The sequence below is a fragment of the Artibeus jamaicensis genome, unplaced genomic scaffold (genome assembly GCF_021234435.1).
Source record: "Artibeus jamaicensis isolate MK-2021 breed Jamaican fruit bat unplaced genomic scaffold, CSHL_Jam_final contig_859, whole genome shotgun sequence".
NCBI classification, from domain to species: domain Eukaryota; kingdom Metazoa; phylum Chordata; class Mammalia; order Chiroptera; family Phyllostomidae; genus Artibeus; species Artibeus jamaicensis.
In genome coordinates, this window is record NW_026521989.1 from 3,117,496 (window position 1) to 3,136,323 (window position 18,828).

The 18,828-nt window shown below is 58.0% G+C and overlaps 1 protein-coding gene across 2 annotated transcripts in view; it reads left to right on the forward strand.

Moving 5' to 3' along the window:
• Nucleotides 1-2,277: 2,277 nt before the first annotated feature.
• Nucleotides 2,278-18,828, forward strand: part of P2RY8 (P2Y receptor family member 8) — a 30,812-nt gene continuing 14,261 nt past the window's right edge. Inside the window, exon 1 of one of the 2 annotated variants that reach the window (XM_053673425.1) lies at nt 2,278-2,549. Coding sequence is in view for 1 of the 2 variants with exons in the window: in XM_037140500.2 (XP_036996395.2) it covers nt 17,041-17,183 (143 nt within the window). In the remaining variant the exon portion in view is untranslated. Of the gene's footprint in view, nt 2,550-17,010; nt 17,184-18,828 lie in introns of those variants that run through there. The other variant, XM_037140500.2, reaches the window with a different exon arrangement.

Here is an 18,828-nt window from a genome sequence, read left to right on the forward strand (position 1 = left end):
TTGTGGGAATGGACATCCTTTTGGGGTGGGAAAGAGATTTTCAATGAGGCCCCGACCCAAGTTGCTCAATCAATGGCTTGGGTGGTGTCCCGCAGACCGAAAGGTCACCAGTTCAGTTCCAGAAATAGCCATGCGGTTACGGGTTCCGTGTCCGCCCGGTCGGCCCGTGTACGATGCTGCTCTCTCTCGTTGATTTTCCTCCTCCTCTTTCCCCTTCCCCTTCTCTCTCTCTCTCTAAAAAAACCCCAAATCTGAACTGGATGCAAGTGGCGACTACCCAACATGGTGAAGTGCTAAGTGCCTGTAAAGCTCACAGTGTCGAGACCTCACACAGCGTGAGTCTCAGCCTGGTGCCCACAGACTCACAGACTCACAGACACACAGTGTGGAGAAGATGCTGGTCCACCGCGGCCCCTGGTCTGGCCCTCAGCTCCGGTGTCACCGGGCCTGCAGGTGGCTCTGTCCCAGCAAACTCATCTGTCACACACAGAGGACATCTCGAGACATCCCAATCCCCGTGACCACACGGGCTTGTCACGAGTACAGGTGTGATGGGCAGAAGGGCTCTGTGTGACACACAGGGATTCGCAGGGTGCAGACCTCCCACCAAAGTGGCCCCCCGACACTGTCTCTGGGGCGGACGTAACCAAATGCGAGAGACACCCCGGGAGTCCTGAACCCACCCAGACGGACCCTGTCCCGCACCCGCAGAGCACGGCTCCAGATCACGGAGACACGGGCCCCCTGGGCGTGGGCAGTGGCCCAGGGACCGAGTCCTCACTGTGGGGCCCATCCCGTCCTCATTAGCTGAGAGCTTCAAAGGTAGGGGCAGGACCGACCATGGAAGAAAGATGAGTGTGCACAGATGGGTGGGTGGGTCAGTGATGGATGCACACACAGAGAGAGGGAGAGGGAGGGTGGGTGGGTGGGTGGGGCCATGATGGACGGATACATGATGGGAGATGGTAGAGACGTAGATAGATGCACAGATAGATAGTTAGAGACGTAAATAGATACATAGATAGATAGATACTAGGTAGATAGTTAGATGCATAAATGGATACATAGGTAGATAGTTAGATACATAAATAGATACATAGGTAGATAGTTAGATACATAAATAGATACATAGGTAGATAGATACATAAATAGATACATAGGCAGATAGTTTGATACATAAATAGATACATAGGTAGATAATTAGATACACAAATAGATACATAGGTAGATAGTTAGATACATAAATAGATACATAGCTATGGTGGGTGGGTGGATGGAAGGACATAAACAGATAAAAGATGATGGTGGACGCATGGGTACACATACATGATGCATACATATGACGGATGGATACGTACACACACAGAGATGATACAAGTGTGTGCCTCTGGGTGGTCACAGCTATGCCGGGTGGATGGACGGCTGCACGGAGACAGACAGCCGGCAGTAGGTGGAAAAGAGCTGCAGACGATACACAGACCCATTTGGATAACGGAGCGGCGATAGACCTAGATCAACACAAGACACAGCTAGTATCCAGGCTGTGATAGACAAGCAACCGCTACGGCCTTACAGGTTAACGACATGGGTGGTTTGTATGGTGTAGACAGGCAGACAGACAGAAAGCCCTGGGTTTTCCCAGGGACAGAGCGAGCCCTCCAGCCCCCTTGGCTTTCAGGACAGAAGCACGGACAGTCTCCAGGACCGGCCTCAGGCCTGCTGTGAGTGAGCCCAGCGGCAGGACCTGGGAGTTGCTCCTCCCGGTGAACCTTCCCGGAAGCCCTCACCCTGCTTCCCACGCGGCCCGAGTTTGGGAAATCACCGTGTTTACTGGCCGAAACTCCAGCTCCACCCTGTGCCCTGGGCGGTGTCCCCACTGTGAGTCAAGCCCCCAAAGCCAGCATCCCCTTCTGGCTGCAGTTCTGAGGGGCTGCGATAGACTCAGCCTCACGATGTCCGTGGAGATACATTATGGTAGCAAGGCCTTCTTTAACTTTTTTTTCCCCTTCATTGCAAACAAAAAGCTGGAATTGGTTTTGTCTAGAAATGTGACTTCAGCTTCCAGCCTGCTGTATGTCTGCTCAGGCACCGAGTCCCTGGCTTGTCCTGTGGAGTGTGTCCCTGCCATGTGCCCTCAGCACACGTCCCCGGGGAGTGACAGGCTCTCACAGCTGCCCCCCCGCCCCCGGGCAGGTTCCCCATGAGCTCGGCAAGGAGGCGGGGGCCCCACACAGGCCTGCCCCCCCCAGAGCACACGCAGACAGTTACACAGGAAACTCAGAACGTGTTTCCTCTCTGTGTCCCCTAACTCTCCTGTGGGGCTCCGGGCTCGGAAACACTTTGCATTTGGGGCGAGTGCCGCAGCCCCGGTGCAAAGAGCGTGCCACGTGCAGACCTGTGGAGCCGCGGCTGGCGGGCGCCGGCTCAGACGCGGGCGGGCAGGCGGGCGTCATGAAGACTGGCCTCCGGACCGGGCGCTTCCAGGCTGGGCTGCGTGCACGCTCCTGACCCCGTGCGCTGCCCAACACCCCAGCTGCGGCCTGTCCTGGGTGAGTCCTCTGCCTGTTCCTTTTTAAGCGCTTGCTCAGGAGAAGTGGGGGGCACAGGGTTTTCGGTTGGGGGGGAATATGGGACGTGCAAGGGGCATGCCGGAGCGTTCTGCAGCCAGAAAAAGAGCAACCCCCAAAACGCTTTGCAAAGCCCCTCAGCTGCAAACCTGCCACTGGGGAGCACCTGCTGCACCCAGGGCGGGTGGGCAGGCCGGTGTCTGCTGGGGACCCGCCGCCCGGCACCCGCGAGAGGGCAGACAGCGCCTGGCCGCCGTTTTGCTTAGAAATCGGGCCTCTTGGCGCATCTTACAAGCATCCCAGAAGGGTGGGGGGGCGAGGGGAGCCCCACACGCTGCCTGGGGAGGCGGCTTGGGAACTCCTGCGGCCTTAGAAACGGAACAGGGTCAGCAGCGGTTTGGGTCCCAGCCTGTGAACAGGAACTGCGGGCCAGGCGTGCTGTTTTGTGGCAGAACGGGGTTGATGTGTTGTTGCTGCCGTTGGCGCCTTTTGTTCAGTGAGCACAGTGGTCAGCGGGCCCCCCTCCGAGGCGGGAGGGCTGGGGTGTGGCACCTGGCTCCTGAGTCTTCTCGTCGGACAGGGCGTGCACTTGGGGCTGGGCGTCAGCCCATGTTTGTCTCCTAAGATGTTTCTATGCTGGCAAAGGGGGTCTTTTCCTTGGGGCCTCGCCAAAGCCAGCCTTCATGCACAGGGGGATGGAGCCCAGGACGTGGCCCCTGAAGGCTGGGGACCAGGATGGCTGGGTGGTTGGAGCTGCCGGGGCTCCGGGTGTTTATTTAATATGGACATCTGCCAGGGGGTGATGGGCAGCCCACCCCTGCACCCGAGACAGACACCCCAGCATGCAGGCAGTGGGGTAGGACGAGAAGCCGCCCAGCTGGCTGGCTGTGCATGTGAGTGGGTGGACACATGAGGGCATGAATGGGTAGGGGGGTGCATGGGTGGGTGGGTGGATGGATGGATGGGTGGACGGATGGATGATGGATGATGGATAAATAGATAGTGGGTGGTGGACGGATGGGTAAGTAGATGGGTGAATGGATGGACAAATGGACGGATGGGTGCATGAGTGAGTAGATGGGTGGGTGGGTGGATGGATGGATAGATGGATGGATGTGTTATGGGCGGGTGAGGACACGGATGAACGAATAACGTGGGTTTACGGGTGAGCAGGTGGACGAGGAAGACACAGGTGCCTAGATGAGAGAACATGCATAGAAAAATGAGGGATGAAAGAATGAACATTCTCCAGCCCGCGGAAGAGAGATTCCGTGTCTAGATCAAACCCGAAGGAAAGCAGCAGGAGGGGACAGAACGCAAACGTACGGTCGAGAAGCACCCACAGTCGTGTCTGCACCGAAGGGCAGTTTTGACAGTTGCAGCAACACGCGTCTGTTGCTGGGTGGCGGAGATGAAAGCCCGGATAAGGACCGCTCCCCCAAATGGTGAAGGATTTCTGGGTTCTGTGAGCAACTCACAGGGACTCCCAGAAACCTCATGGCGTCCCTCTGGGCAAGCTGTTGACAGCTCTTTCCGTGTGGGGAAACCGAGACCCAGAGAGACCAGTGATGGGGCCAGTGTCCCCCAGCCATCGGGGGCCTTCACTGCCTGCTGTTATCACCCATAGCATCACCGCTGTAGGTGTTGTTAGTCCACACGCGGGGATTCTGCGTGTCCCACCGGCCGGCTGTAGTTGGAGCTCGCTACGAGTCCTTGTGGGGCAGGGGTGGGAGGGGGGGGAGGGTGGAAAAGTTTTCGGCCTCGCCCCAGGAAGTGGTTGCCCAACACCCTGAAGGCACCACAGGCCACTAAATCATTCAAAGTTGTGTCTCAACTTTCAAGCGAGGGACAGGGACGTACGCACAACCATGCAGAGGGCCCGCCCTCACTTCCCCTTGCCTGTCAGGCGGCCGGCTGGCGGGCGGCCTTTTACAGTCCCGAGTCACACGCTCAGGAGACCAGCCGGGGGGCGCGCCTCAAAACCCCGCCACTCGGTGCCCGTCCACCACGCTAAATAAAACTCGCCACTGGCATTTCTACACAGCTGATGCAAAGGAGAGGAGAGGCAGATTTCTGCCCAGGTTGGGGAGGGGGGCGGGGGTGCCCAGAGCTCGAATTCGTAGTGCGTGCTGGAATCGCTTCAGGGTGACAAAGATGACTCGTGCCCAGCTCCCACGCTGTCTGGACGGCAACAACATCAGAAGTTGGCCCGTGATCCAAAGGGACCCTATGAGGGAGCTGACGGAGCCCAGATGTATGACGGGGTGCACAGAGATGCTGGGGGACCAGACTGATGACTGAGGGCCCCGGAGATTTTAAAGGGGCCGGAGTAAACAGGGGGGGCCAGACAGATGACGAAGACCAGCATGAACAGGGACATGACTGCAGATCACAGAGGATATTGGGGTGCGGAGACGAGATCGGGGACTGGGGACAATAGTGGGCCCTGGAAGAGAACGTTGACGATGAAGAGAACATTGGAAACCAGACAGAACGTTGGGGACCACAGCACGTATTGAAAACTAGGGGAAGTATTGAGGCTCATAGGCACTATTGGGGGGCCACAGAAAATACTGAGGATGAGACCGTTTTTGGGGGAGCAGACACATTGTTAGGAGCACAGGGCAAAGATGGGGTCCTCACTGTCCACCATTTGGGGGCGTCTTTGAGCTCACGGCACGGGCAGGTACACTTTCCCTGGGCACACCCGTGGCTGCGTGGGTCGCGGCCGAACGCGTGAACTCAGAAGTCCAGGCCCTCGCCCCAGCCCAGCACCCACAGCCCAGCCGTCCCAGATGCCCTCTGGCCGCTGAAGTGCTTTCCTTGTGGCTCAGAGGCTCCGACAACTTCCTTATACCTTACACGTGGTCCTCGGGCTGGGGACAGAAGGGGGAGGCTGCTGGAGGGGCACCGTGTGCCAGGACTTCTGTGGAGCATGGGGGGGGGGGTCAGGGCAGAAGGGGCCACAGGCTCCCTGCACCCCTGTCTGCTGCTCCGTGGTCTGGTCTTCCAGGCCTCTGTCCCTGTGGACGTCCAGCCTCACCCTCACCAAGTGCAGTGCAGCCCCATCCTGACACTGTTCTCACCTGTCCACCAGGTGTGTGCCAAGGGCCCTGCCGCACCTGTTGGCTGCAAGCCCAGGGCCAGCCCGGGGCTCTGTGACTGCTTCCTACGAGGTGTGGGTGTGTGGTGGGTCGCCCACACCACAGGTCACCAGGTAACCTGCGATGCTTCCTCAGTGGCGTGGCCCCAGACACGCCCCCATTACTTGACGTGGCAATGCAATGAACCCCATCATTGCCGAAATCAACTCGGACAGGGACAGCTGAGGACAGACTCTTGCTAACGTTGTCCCCAGTGGTAGTGACCACAGACTGGTGACAAGGACCCCACGGTGACCTGGGCCCCAGGCCTCCAACCTCCCCCAGCCCCTGCTGCGTTCCTTCTCAGGGGGGCCCAGCCACCGCTCTGGCGACCCCACATGGCAGGCGTCCACGGAGCCGAGCTCCTGGCCACCCACCTGGCGAAATGACCACCTGGTCTTTATTTCCTAGGCTGAGCACCTCAGACATTCAGGGACAGAGGCTGGGGCCTGGTGAAGCTTCAGGAAACAGCCCATAATGTTGTCGAGGGAAACCTGGGTCTCTGATTTCACATCCAGGGCACGGCGACCCAGGCTGGACTCCATGGCCATAGTTCCAGGGACACTTGGGGCCAGACAATGCTGTGAGGTGCAGCCGCCCTGGGTGTTTCTTGTCTCCAGCCACCGGGTGCCAGTAGTACCATCCCCTGAGGTGTGGGGACCAGCAATGTCTCCAGACACAGGCAAGAGTCTTCCCAGGTGGCCATCTCATCCCCAGTTCTGAGTCACTGTCGGAGGCAGATAGAGGGTAGATCAGTGATGGGAGCTCATAGATACAGGGTGGATGCATGATGGACACATAGAGAGATAGGGAGACAGATGACAGGTACATAGGTAGATAAATAATAGAGTGATTGATAGAAGATAGAAAGTAGATGGATAGATCATAGATGGATGATAGACGTACTGATAGACAGACAGAGGAAGAAGACAGATGGATACACAGATGACAGATACATAAATGACAGAAACAGACCTGCATAAATACATGATAGAATATGGATGCAGGGATGGGCAGATGGTAGATAGTGAGATACAAAAGTAGAGAGTTACATGGTAGACAGAAAGGGATAATAGATGGAAAGGTACATGATGGGTGGACGAATTGGGTAGACAAGTAGAATATGGCTAGCTAGCTAGCTAGATAATGGGTGGATGGATGGATAGATGGATGGATGGGTAGAAGGATGGATGGGTGGGTGGGTGGATGGGTGGGCAGATGGGTGGATGGATGGGTGGATGGATGGTGGATGGATGAGTGGAAGGATGGATGGGTGGGTGGATGGATGGTGGATGGATGAGTGGAAGGATGGATGGGTGGGTGGATGGGTTGGCAGATGGGTGGATGGATAGATGGTTGATGAATGGGTAGATGGATGAGTGGATGGATGGATGGATGGATGGATGGATGAATGGATAATTGGATGGATGGACAGGAGGATAAATAGATTCATAGGTGGGTAGATAGATGGACGGGTAGATGGGTGGGTGGGTGGATGGATGGGAGGATGCAGAGATTCACAGGCCGTTACATAGGTACACAGGTAGGTAGATACATAGATGGATGTAAGAAGGAAAGAGGCTGAAAGAGAAAGACAAGAGCGTCTCCCAGTGAAGTCAGAGCCTGCCCCCCTCAGCCTCACACCCTGACACTGGGGCTGCAGGACGTTCACGTGTGGGGCAGCACGAGCCCTGTGTAGAGGACATTGAGCAGCCTCCTTGGGCTCCGGCTGCTGGACAGTGGCATTGCCCCCGCTCAGAGATGACCACCAGAGCAAACGCAGACATTGCCCAGTGTCCCGGGGTGGGGCGTCTGTGGCCCCCAGCGGAAACACCTTGGCCAACATGCAGCCTGGTCACGTGGTGTTTTCGGCATCTCCTTGGCTGGCCACCCAGCGCTCTGAGGACCTGGGGACATCTGGCTTTCTCAGGGCACTCCCGCAGCATCGATCAGAAAACCAGCTAACGCTGCTGTGCTGCATTCGATGGAGCTACCCCAGCCCTGGGCCCTTTCCCTGAACCCACAGGGTGTCTGTTCGGGGGTCTGTGATGAGAGGGAAGGGGCGCTCCCCGGTCCTGATGCGTCAGGAGGTGCGGGTAAGGACTGCGGGGTCCCCTGGAGAGCCGTGGCTGTGTGGGCTGGAGCCCGCCTCAGAGGGGTCGACGTCCCCAACACCAGCTGTGTGTGTGACCGTGGCCGCTCTGTGACCTGACGCCCTGACCTCGATCTCCTCTTCGATCGACCAGGAAAAGTGGTCCTCTCTCTCAGCTTGTGGCAGAAGTGTCGTGCTGACACCCATGTTCCTCCGAGTATCGAGCTACGCAAACAGGCGAGGGGTGCAGCCATAGTCGAGGTGACGAAACTGTAGCACCACTGCCAGTCACAAGACGGGGCTCCGCTGGACGGCTGGGGCCTCTCTCCCAGCTCCGGGTGGGGCTGCTCCATGCCTCCGTTCACCACTCTGTGCAATGGGCACCTCAGCCCTCCAGGGCCTTCCGTGTGCGCTCAGCTGCAAACACGGAGGGTCCCCGTGTGTGTCATATCTCAGCGTGGGGGCTGGGGAGGGATGTCTCTCAGGGGGGGCGGGGGGAACCTAAAATATCACGGCATCGGCGCGTCAAGGTGCAAGCACCGTGGCCCCGAGGGTGTGCACGGCACCCCACGCAAAATGACCGTCCCGGTCTGCTCTGCACACTCTCCCTCCCTGCTCCTGAGGGGCTTCCCCTGAGGAGGGGCCTCCAGAAGTCGGATCATACGGGGAGGGGAGTTCTTGACCCAAATGGCCTGTGACTCAACATGGAGAAAGGGGGTCCCTCACATCACGCCCAGGAGTGACGTGGGGGGTGTCTGGCTTCTCTGACAGATTCTGTGTTCCTGGGGGTTCTGCCAGGAAGCTGGGGGGTGGTCCGTTGGGCATGGACCACCGGGGGCTCACCTAGTGGGTGGAGCGTTTTCTGGGAGGTTCCATGAGTGTGTTTCAGGATGAGACCCGGGCCCACCCAGGGTGCGTGGTCCCCACCGCCCCTCCCTCCCATCAGCCGGAGGCCCGAATGGCCCTAAACGTGGGCTGGGGGACCACCTTCTCTTCGGCCTGAATGTGTCTGAGCCAGGACCCTGGTCTCCTTGTGTCTTCTTCAGGCTGAGACATACAGCGTCAGCTCTTGCTTGGTCTGCAGACAGCAGACAGCAGGTCACGGGACTCCCCAGCCTCCCCGTCATGTGAGCCGATTCCTTATAACTAATCTCGTTCGAATGTGTCGCTTCTGCCTGGTCTGGGCAACACCGAAAATGCGGGAACGGCAGCAGCCGAGAGATGATGGATGGATACATAGACAGGTAGAGAGAGAGAGGCAAGATAAATATGTCTACAGACATAGGTAGGTACGATAGGTGGCGGATAGAGACATACGTATGGAACACAAAAGACACAGAACACACAAGAATATATGATAGATGGATAGATACATAGATGGATGTATGTATGAGATACATGTATCCATAGAGCTGTATCCATAGAGCTGTATCCATAGAGATGTATCCAGAGAGATGTATCCATAGAGATGTATCCATAGAGATGTATCCAGAGACAGACAGAGAGATGTATCCATGGAGCTGTATCCATAGAGCTGTATCCATAGAGATGTATCCAGAGACAGACAGAGAGACACTGATGTCCTTACAGAACTGACTCACCAGCAGGCCCCAGGCCCCCTGCACAGCCGTGGGCGCGGCGGGACCCCAGAGACCTTCCTCAGGGGCCTCAGTCTGTCTCCTCTCAAGTCCATGAACTGACTGGACAAGGCTCCCCCACGGGGCGGAAGGCAAGCTGTTTTCCTCAATGTCCACCAAGCTCAATGCTCATCTCCTCCGTCAGGACGGCTTAGGAACAGCTGGTAGACAGCTGTGGGACCCCACACGTGGGTCCCAGAGGTGGCACCAGGGTGATGCAAAGCAGTCACAGTGTGGCAGTGCTTCTGCCTGACCTCTGGTCCCGAAGCCTTGCTCACGGCTGACGTTCACACTCACGTGCCCTGGGACTCCTGGGGTCCACCCCACGCCCCCTGAGTCTCTTCTGTGCCCTCCATGGCGGTCCCCAGTCTGATGTCCACCCTGGGTTTCTGTGGCCAGCCCCTCACAGCTCAGCGTGGCCCCTGGCTCTCAGGGGCCCTTAAGCTAACTGACCGTAGCCTGAACTCCGTGGTCAGAGGCAACTGACATCTTTAGTTCTGTCTCTGGAGATCCCACCGCAGAGAACTCTAGGGAACATGCTGAGCGAGCGGTGGACATGATCCTGAGGACCCCGAGAGACACAGGAAGGCCTGTGGGGGGATGGCTGTCACTCGGTTCCCGGAAAGATAAAAATCTGCTTGGTAGCGATCACTCCACCAGCCCGCACATCACCCAGGAAACGCGGCCCTTTCCCACCGGGCCTGGGGGAGGCTGGGCGTGAAATGTAGTATCTGCAGAAGCACATGTCTGCGGTCGTTAACAGCACACCACAGAGGCCTGGCGGCTGTGGGGGAGTGTTATGTAATCCGTTAAGGAACAAGCCAGCAGAACAATGAGATCCTTGGTGAGGGAACGAATGGGGTCACTGGTGAATGACAGCAGGTGGCCCAGGTAGGCAGGGGACTTCGTTCAGAGCTGAATTGGTTGCCTAACAAAATCCAGTTGTGGAGACCCCAGAACAGGACCTTATTTGGAGACAGGGCCATTAGTTCGAATGAGGTCATCCTGAGTCAGTGTGGGTCCCTGATCCCGCAGGACTGGGGTCCTTGTAAGAAGAGGAGATGGGGACACAGACACACCCAGAGGGACGCCGGTGTGAGGACACAGGGGGAATTCGGTCGTCCACACACCCAGCAGAGAGGCCTCAGGGGGAGCCGGCCCAGCCCACCCTGGGCCTCAGCCTCCAGCCTCCAGGACGGGGAGGAAGAACTTTCTACTTGTGATTTTTTTAAGAGAATAAACGTCAGCCAGTGGTGCTTTATTAGAGTGGATGCAGGAGACATTCCTGTGGAGTCTCGAGACTAATCACCGTGAGGGGATGTTGCCTGTCCCCGCCTGTCCTTTCTCAAACCTGGTGACCCGCCTCTGAAGAGAGGCTGACCCAGGGCCCGGTGAGAGAGGCCTTCTGTCCGTGACAAGGCTCACTGGGATGTGACGTGGTCTGTGGGTGGCTGTCCGATGAGACTCACCTCTCCAAGGCCACTTTCCGCGGGAACCTTCTGCAGGACACGTGAATAGAAAGGTGTCTGTCCTGTTCGCTGTCGAAGGTGTCCCCCAGGACAGAGGACAGAGGGCAGACATGTGCCCGGCCCTCAGGCTGTGGCCCTCCCAAATTTCCTTATCGAGGCTGTGCACCTCACAGGCATGAGGATTTTCCCTAAAGTCACCAAGTGGACCCGGAGTGTTTGACACAAGCCTCGGCCAGGCACAGCACGAACCCACTCAGGACCGGCTGCCTCACCTCCGGGGACTGTGACACAAAGCCAGGAACGAAGAGAAGACCAAAGACCCTTCCATGGCCGGACACTTCCAAATACAAGCCAGGGGCTGAAGAAGGCATCGTGATGAAAACGGACAAAAGCCTTTTGACGAGAAACACGCAAAACCGTGTGGCCTCTCGTGAGGTGGGGGGCGGGTCAGCACGCACTTTCAAGCGCCCGAAAGCAGAGCTAATCTGTCTGGAATTGGTTGTGCGCTCTGCCCTTCCTCTTGGGCCCGGGGCTGTCCCCTCCTCCCCCTTGCCCAGAGACTTGGGGCAGAAGGACTCTTCCAACGGGGACACGCAGGGCACCAGAGACCGTTCAGGGATGTCCGTGCGTGCTTGGATGTTTGAGCCTTCTGTGTTTGAGCCACGCTGATGATCCCTGACAGTTCACATTCAGAACAATTCTCGGACGCTGGGCGAACGTTAGGAAGCTGTCCTGCGGGCGAAGTCTGACCGTGGCCCCTCACCCCGGTGCCCTCAACCAACAAGGACGCCCTCCTCCTTAATATTCAACCCAGCTTCCCCAAACCGAGAGGCCCCGCGTCCCCCGCCTGGCGACACCTGTGTTGACTGCCAGGGGCCCACTCACAGGTGCGTGACCCGTATGAACACAGCGCCTTACAAAACTCGTAAGGAAGCCTTTTTCAGGCAGTCGAGTCCAGCAGACTTTTACGCCGATGTTCAGAAATGGAACCCCAGGGTGCACCAGGATTTGCTTGCTCTGACCCATCTGGACCCTGCAGGACGAATTTGAGGGGGAACAATGGGTCGGCAGGAAGGGAAGTGAAACAGGTGTTCACGGTCGAGTGCACACCCTATTTCCATTCTCCCGACGTGCGTGGTTGCGCACCTCCCCGCTGAAGGAGTTTCAGGCCTAGGTGCAGGTGACTGAGGTCCCAAATCTGACAATAAGGTTGCAGACAAAGCAGCTCAGCTTGCAGGTGACCGCTGCACAGTGAGAAACCCCCTAATCTGTAAAGAGAGTCGCTTCCTGGCTGGTCGGAACGAGGGCAGGGTTTCCGAAGCCTGGCTCAGAACTGGCTTCTTGCAGACGTTTCAAAGGGTCCCTCGCGGCCGTGTGTGTAAATAGCCATGTTCACGTCCTGTCAAAAATTGTTTGCATCTCTCTTGCCACTGAGAATATTTGCTGTCAGCCTGGAAGGCTTTTAGAGTGCACAGAAAAAGCCTTTTGTGCTAAATCCCCAGGGCGGTCTTCACAAAGGACCATAAAGTACTAAGGAAGGGAACAGCACAGAAGTTCACCCTCCCCGGTCCTGGAGACCGGACGTCTGAGGTCCAGGGGTCCCAGGGCTGTGCTCCCTCCACAGGCTCCAGGGAGGGGCCTTCCTGCCTCTTCCAGCTCCTGGGACTCCAGGCGTCCCTGGGCTGGTGGCCGTGTCCCTCCTGTCTCTGCCTCTGTCTCCACATGGCTTCTCCTCTGGGTCTGCATCTCCTCTTCTGTCCCTTCTCAGGACACTGTCACTGGACGCAGGGCCACCCTGACCCAGGACGACCTCCTCTCAGACCCTTCCCTCCTCCCACCTGCCAAGTCACTGTTTGCAGATAAGATCCACTTCCCAGGTTCTGAGGGTCAAATGGCTGTGGAGACACACATGTCTGGGGGGCCGCCCCTCAGCCCTCCACGCCACGGAACCCGTGGGTCAGGTTGTGCACGTGGCCCCCATTCTGTATGGTCAGCTAGGGAGCCACGGGGCCCTTGAGCAAAGAAACAGCGCTGTGGGCTGCAGGGCCAGGTGGGGACCTCACGGTGCGTGCGAGGGAAGCTGTCAGGGTCCCCCGAGGGGGGACAGAAAGAGGAACTTCCCCCCACGCTCCCGTGGGGGGTATCCCATGGTCGCCAACACGAAGCTCATGTCAGAGGGGAGGGGAAAGGCAAGCAGACAAAATAAGGATCCAGGCACTTGATTCATTTCTTTGCAAGCGGCGCTGCCTGGTGCAGCTGCAACCGAACCCAGCTGAGAAATGACTTTCCTTCCACGGTAGAAAAAAAAAAGCCAAACCAAAACCCGGGGATTGTGATGGCCCAACAGCTCCCCCTCGGGAGGACGCACCGGTCTCTCAGGGTCCTGCACGGTGCAGGTACTGGCGCAGGAACCAGCCCCACGCCCATCCAGGGGAAGGCCAGCCCCCCTGCCAACGACGGAGACCTCGCACCAGCCCCGTTCTCTGTCACATGGCCCTGTGACTCATTCAAAGGTCAGAGCTGAAATTCCCCACTTCCCCCAGGAGCCCAGCCTGGCTGTGCCCTGGCTTACTTCCCTCCCCGGTCACCCACGGGCAGGACTGGCTGGTCCCTGCTGCCCGGGACTCTGAAAGTCCCTTGTCCTGGGAAGCCCCTAGTCCCCACAAAGCTGGCCATATGGTGGCCACGTCTGGGGGCCCTCTGCCTCCGGGACGAGCCCACCTGCCCCAGGTCAGAGACGGGCCCTCTTAACAAACGCCCAAGGGCTCCGTAGTCTGTCTAAGGCCTTCCCTCAGTGAGACTCGGTACCCACTCAACCCTGAGTCCCCGCCCCGTCCCTGGTCCCTGGTCCCCACTGTCTTGATGAATGTGGCTCTGGGGACCTCATACAAGGGCCGTCCTACAATTTCCATCCTTGTGCGTCTGGTGTCTCTCACGGAGCCTCCTGTGTTTAAGGCCCGTCCAGGCAGCAGCCTGAGTCCGAGCCTCGTGCCTGTTCCTGGCTGCGTAATATTCCACACGGGGTGGATAAAGTGCAGTTGATTTATCTGTTCAGCAGAGGGTTAGACCTAGAGCTGCCCTATGGTCTGGGGAGCACGGATCCCAGAACAGACTGAAAATCATCGAAATCAGGACTCGGAAGAGACCCGTGCGCCCCAGGTTTGCAGCAGCCCCCACCACCACAGCCACAGGGTGCAAACACCCTCTGTGCACCCAGGACGCCCCCTCTAGGGATTCTGAGCGGTGCGATGGGGGTCCGGCTGGGCCCGGCGCCCTGCCCCCTCCCACCGAGGGGTGTCCAGGCTGCTGGACAAAGACGCAAACCCTTCAGAGAGAGCAGGGCCGTCAGCCACGGCGACTGGCTGCCCGTGGATGCGGCCAGGAGCAGGCCCACGCGGCGGAAATGTAGATGGATCCTGCACGGTCGTGCCTCAGAGCCAGGACCCTCCCCTCTTGCCCCTGACCACTGGCCGCATCGTCATCCCCAGGGACACGGCAACTGCTCCGGGCCGACCCGGCCATGGGCCGACGACTCCGTGTCCCCGTAAGAAAGGGCCAAACCTGCCAGGAGTCTTTACGAGCTGATGGCAGACAGACAGACGCCCATGGCCAGGAAGCCAAACCTCAACGGAGTGAGAACATGCTCCGAAAATGGTCGTTTTGCGCCTTCTTGTGCACCTTGCGTTCGAAAGAGGAGACGTAAGGGGCTTCCGAGAAGTGCAAGGGTGATCGATTAGGGTGATCAATTAGGGGAGAGCAAAACAGCCTCTGGGATTGGATCAAAGGTACAGTGATAGGCACACACTTTTTCCACCCCGGTGGGCTCGGCGTCCTCAACAGTCGACAACTAACGCAAGAACAGTAGCAGTGAGGGACTGTGGCCTCCCCTGGTGGGGTGCCTGAGCTTCCTGGGGTCCGGGAAAAGGAATTCTGAAGCCCCAAGGGTGTGTTGCTGCAGATGTGAAAACACAGTATGTGGTCTAAGGAAGGGAAAGACGGACTTTCGTCAGTGAAGAGCGTGTGGCCTGGGACAGCCCTGCCCGCCACACGCCCTATGTTCCCGTGGAACGTGTCCGACGTCAGGCCATCCCGTGTCGTTCCTTTACATGTCTGAGGCCGCAAGGCCGCCATGCAGGCCACCCCCTCCCCCTCTGCCTCACCCCGAGCTTATCAGGTCTGGTCTGGGGCGCCTGTGTCCACACTGGGCATCGGGGTGAGGCCCCCCGTGCAATACCGCAGTCCAGCAGTGACGGAGAAAGAGGCGGGAAAGAGAAATCTGGTGGAAGGAGCTAGCAACCCCGTTTGCAGACAGAAGGAGGGGGCCCCGGCCCAGGTGTGTGGAGGCTGGAGAGAGACAGAGACCCCCCGAAACCCCCCCGAAATCCGTGGCTGTGGCCTCCCGCTCCCAGGTCCGGGCACCCACAGAAACTCATTCCCTGGCCCCCCCAGCTCCCGCCTCTATTTCCCTGGTGTTCGCAACAGGAAGGCAGGACTTTAAAAACAGGAGACAGCATCACGAGCTACTGTTGTATGATAAACAGCTGTCCCTCCGTGGGGCGTGTGTCTGCAGTGACTCAGCTCCTGAAATGCTGATGTGGCCCCTTGGCCCGTGTGGCTCACTGGGTTGGAGCATCATCCTCTCTACTCGAGAGGTCGTGGGTTCGATTCCCGGTCAGGGACCCAATCCATGCTTGTCTGTCACACGGATGTTTCTCCATCTCTCTCTCCAGTGAGAATACAATAGGTCTTTAAAAGAAAGTAAATAAAACGATGGTAATGTGAAAAATCCCCAAGGCGAGCCCCGTGTGCTAGAACCGGGGGAGACCAGCTGTCCGAGGGGCCAGCAGCCTGAACACCCCTGAGCCCGCAAGGGCGTCTGAACGTCCTGGGGCTGGAGGGCTTTTCGGGGGGTGCACTGAAGGTTTGCTGAAGAGCCAGGCCAGACAGCACGGGTGGGTGACAGGGCCTGCCTCCCCCACGTCACCATCTCCTTGACGACCAGCGGAGCCGCGCACAAGGCATTTCTCTGCGCTCTTTGCAAGTCATTTCCCCTTAGAGTTAAAAGGAAAAAAACCAACAACAACAGAAAAAGGAGCCCGGCGTTTTATCCCTTGCTTTGCGTGAACGCCAGCACCCTCTTTGTTGTTTGGGGTTAGTTTTCTCCTAATTTAAAAAAAAAAAATTGGAGGATGAGCAGTGGTAGTTTGGTGGGGCTGCCCCGGTCTGGCCAGCTTCAGTGACAGACGTCTGTCCCTCCCCGTCCTGCAGGCTGGAGGCTGAGACCCAGGGGTGGGCCGGGCTGGCTCCCCCTGAGGCCTCTCTCCTGGGCATGTGGGCGGCTGTCGTCCCCCTGGGTCCTCACACGGGCGTCCCTCTGGGTGTGTCTGTGTCCCCATCTCCTCTTCTTACAAGGACCCGTCCTATGGGATTGGGGCCACCCTAGTGACCTCATTCCACCTTCATCCCCTTGGAAAGAGCCACCAGTCCGCAATCACACAGGCTTAAGAGCTAACTCCACGACCTCGATTTTAACAAGGCCACCTCCATGAGGCTTCTCGGTCCCCACAATCTCCGAATATGGGCCCCCCGTCAGTCTCTGCCCAGGGGGGGCTGCGACGGAGGAAGGCCACCCACTACCGGGGAGAACCGCCGCACCCCTGCGACACGTTGGCTCCTCCGCGCTGCCCAGAGACCACTTCGAACACAGGCACAGCCGCCAGCCTGTCAGGACTTGACATCCATCCGCGCAGATCTCAAAACTGCGTGAAAACTCGCAACCTCATCTGAAACACAGTCATACAAACCGCATGACGGGCAGCCCGCAGCGAATCCGCAGGAAGTGGTCCCTCTCTGCGTGAAGGAGACACTTGATTGGTTGGTTTTTTTCCCCCTCTAACAACATGTTTTTGGAAATGCGCTTTTGAAGACATACGTAAAATCCCCTCGGACGGCTGTGTGCCCTCCCCCCCCCCCCCAACCAAGGGGCCTCCCGTGAAAAAGAGGAAACTTTTCATCCATGGCAGGTCTGGGTTTCGTAACCTTGCGCGTTTCATTAAATCTGAGGGCGACAGACAGCTTGCCGTTATAACAAAGCTCTTGGTCCCGGGAGGGTTGGGGCACTGGGTCCGTTACATGTCCGGTTGGGAGGCGGACGCACCCGCCTCTGGAGAGGGAGCGCACAGCTGCGCCTTCGCCAGACCCGCCAGCAGCCTCCTCCAAAGGGGCCCCAAGAGGAGAGTCGCCGCGGCCGCCGGGCTCGCCCCAGGACCTCCGCCGTAAGTCCCGGGACCAGAGTGGGGGCCGGATGTCCCGGGGAGGGAAGGCAAGACGCAGGTGACGGCCATGTCTCCGTTTTAAAGGTGCCGTTTAATTGGTAGTAGGACAGGGTTGGGGGGGGTGGGTGGTGAGCTCTGCCCAGCTCGGCCCAGCTCATGTTCGGGGTGTGTTGTTTGAGCCGGGCACCCCAAGTTCGTGTAACTTGTTTGTGGGGCACGCAGAGACCACGCATGGTCTGCGTGGGTGCCGGCACGGGCTGGGGTCTGTGTACACCGTTCTCGTTTTCGACCGTGTGAACACACTGACCCAGCACAGGGCGTGAGTTCAGAAGTTTGGCCAAGATCCATCCATATCCAGACCAGGGCAGAAGGGGGGTGTGGGGCGCCTCTTGCACGTGGCGGTGAAGGGCGGGGTCCCCTGGAATCCTCCTCCTCTGGGATTCTGTTCGCCAGCACGGGACACTGCCAGCTCCTTGTGGGTGGGTGAGTCACAAGGCTTTTGCTGTCAAACTCTGAACCCCTGACTCATGCCAGCGGAGCTCAATTTGGAAATGGCCAACTTCGGTCATTAGGAAATTCATGGCAGCTTCAGGTATGGCTCGATCCAGGAGCTCAAGTGGTCATCGGCTCCTGCTCTTTCTCTCTCTCTTTCTCTTTCTCGTCTGCTAGTTCAGCTCCATCTCTGTGTCCTCTAGCTTCAGACTATGGTGACTTTTGAAGAAGGCCACTTGGTCTGTGTGGGGGGAAAGAGGGTCCTTGATAGCCTTGGCCCCTCATTTTTGCAGAGAAAGGGACCCCCCCCCCAAGTAACACCTCCTAAAGGTTCTGTTTGGCTCTGCCAGGGTCAGATGGCCACCCCTTAGACGGTCTGTGTGCATGGATAGAAGGAGCTCCGTGATTGGCAGGCTTGGGCCACACCCACTGCTGTGTGAGTGACAGTCCCCTGGACCACACAGCTTCAAGGAGGAGGATCCAGGGGACGGTCGAGGGCTGAACACCCGGCCCCACGGTAGCAGGAGGACAGCAGGTCCAGGGTGCAGGAAGGGGGACTGGACCCAAATGCACAGGCTCCTTCCTGCTGCTCCCGCGTCCATGCGTTTGATCATCCATTCCCTCCGCACTTGCGGATCGCGCTCGTTCATTCGCTCCCGCACTGACTCCACCATTCATGCACGCCTCGGACATGGAGGGGAAACACCTTGGGTCTGTTTTACTCAGTCGTGCATTCATGCATTCACTCCCTCTGAATCTACCGGGAGTATTTCGTGTGTCATTCATTCATTCATTCCCTCATCCGTGCATGCATGCATTCATCCATCCATTCATTCATTCATACATTCACGCATCCAACCATCCATTCATTCATTCATACATTCACACATCCATCCATCCATTCATTCATTCATACATTCACGCATCCAACCATCCATTCATTCATTCATTCATACATTCATTAATTCATACATTCACACACTCACCCACCCGTTCACTCCCTTCCTCCACACTCACTGGACACATCTGGTGTGTCACCCACGTGTCTGCTCTGCATTTATCGACACCCTCCTGTGTGCCGGCTCTAAACTCAGCACAGAGGTGTCCTTGACCCATGCCTGGCCAGAGGGGCGGGCCCTCAGCGGCATCCTGG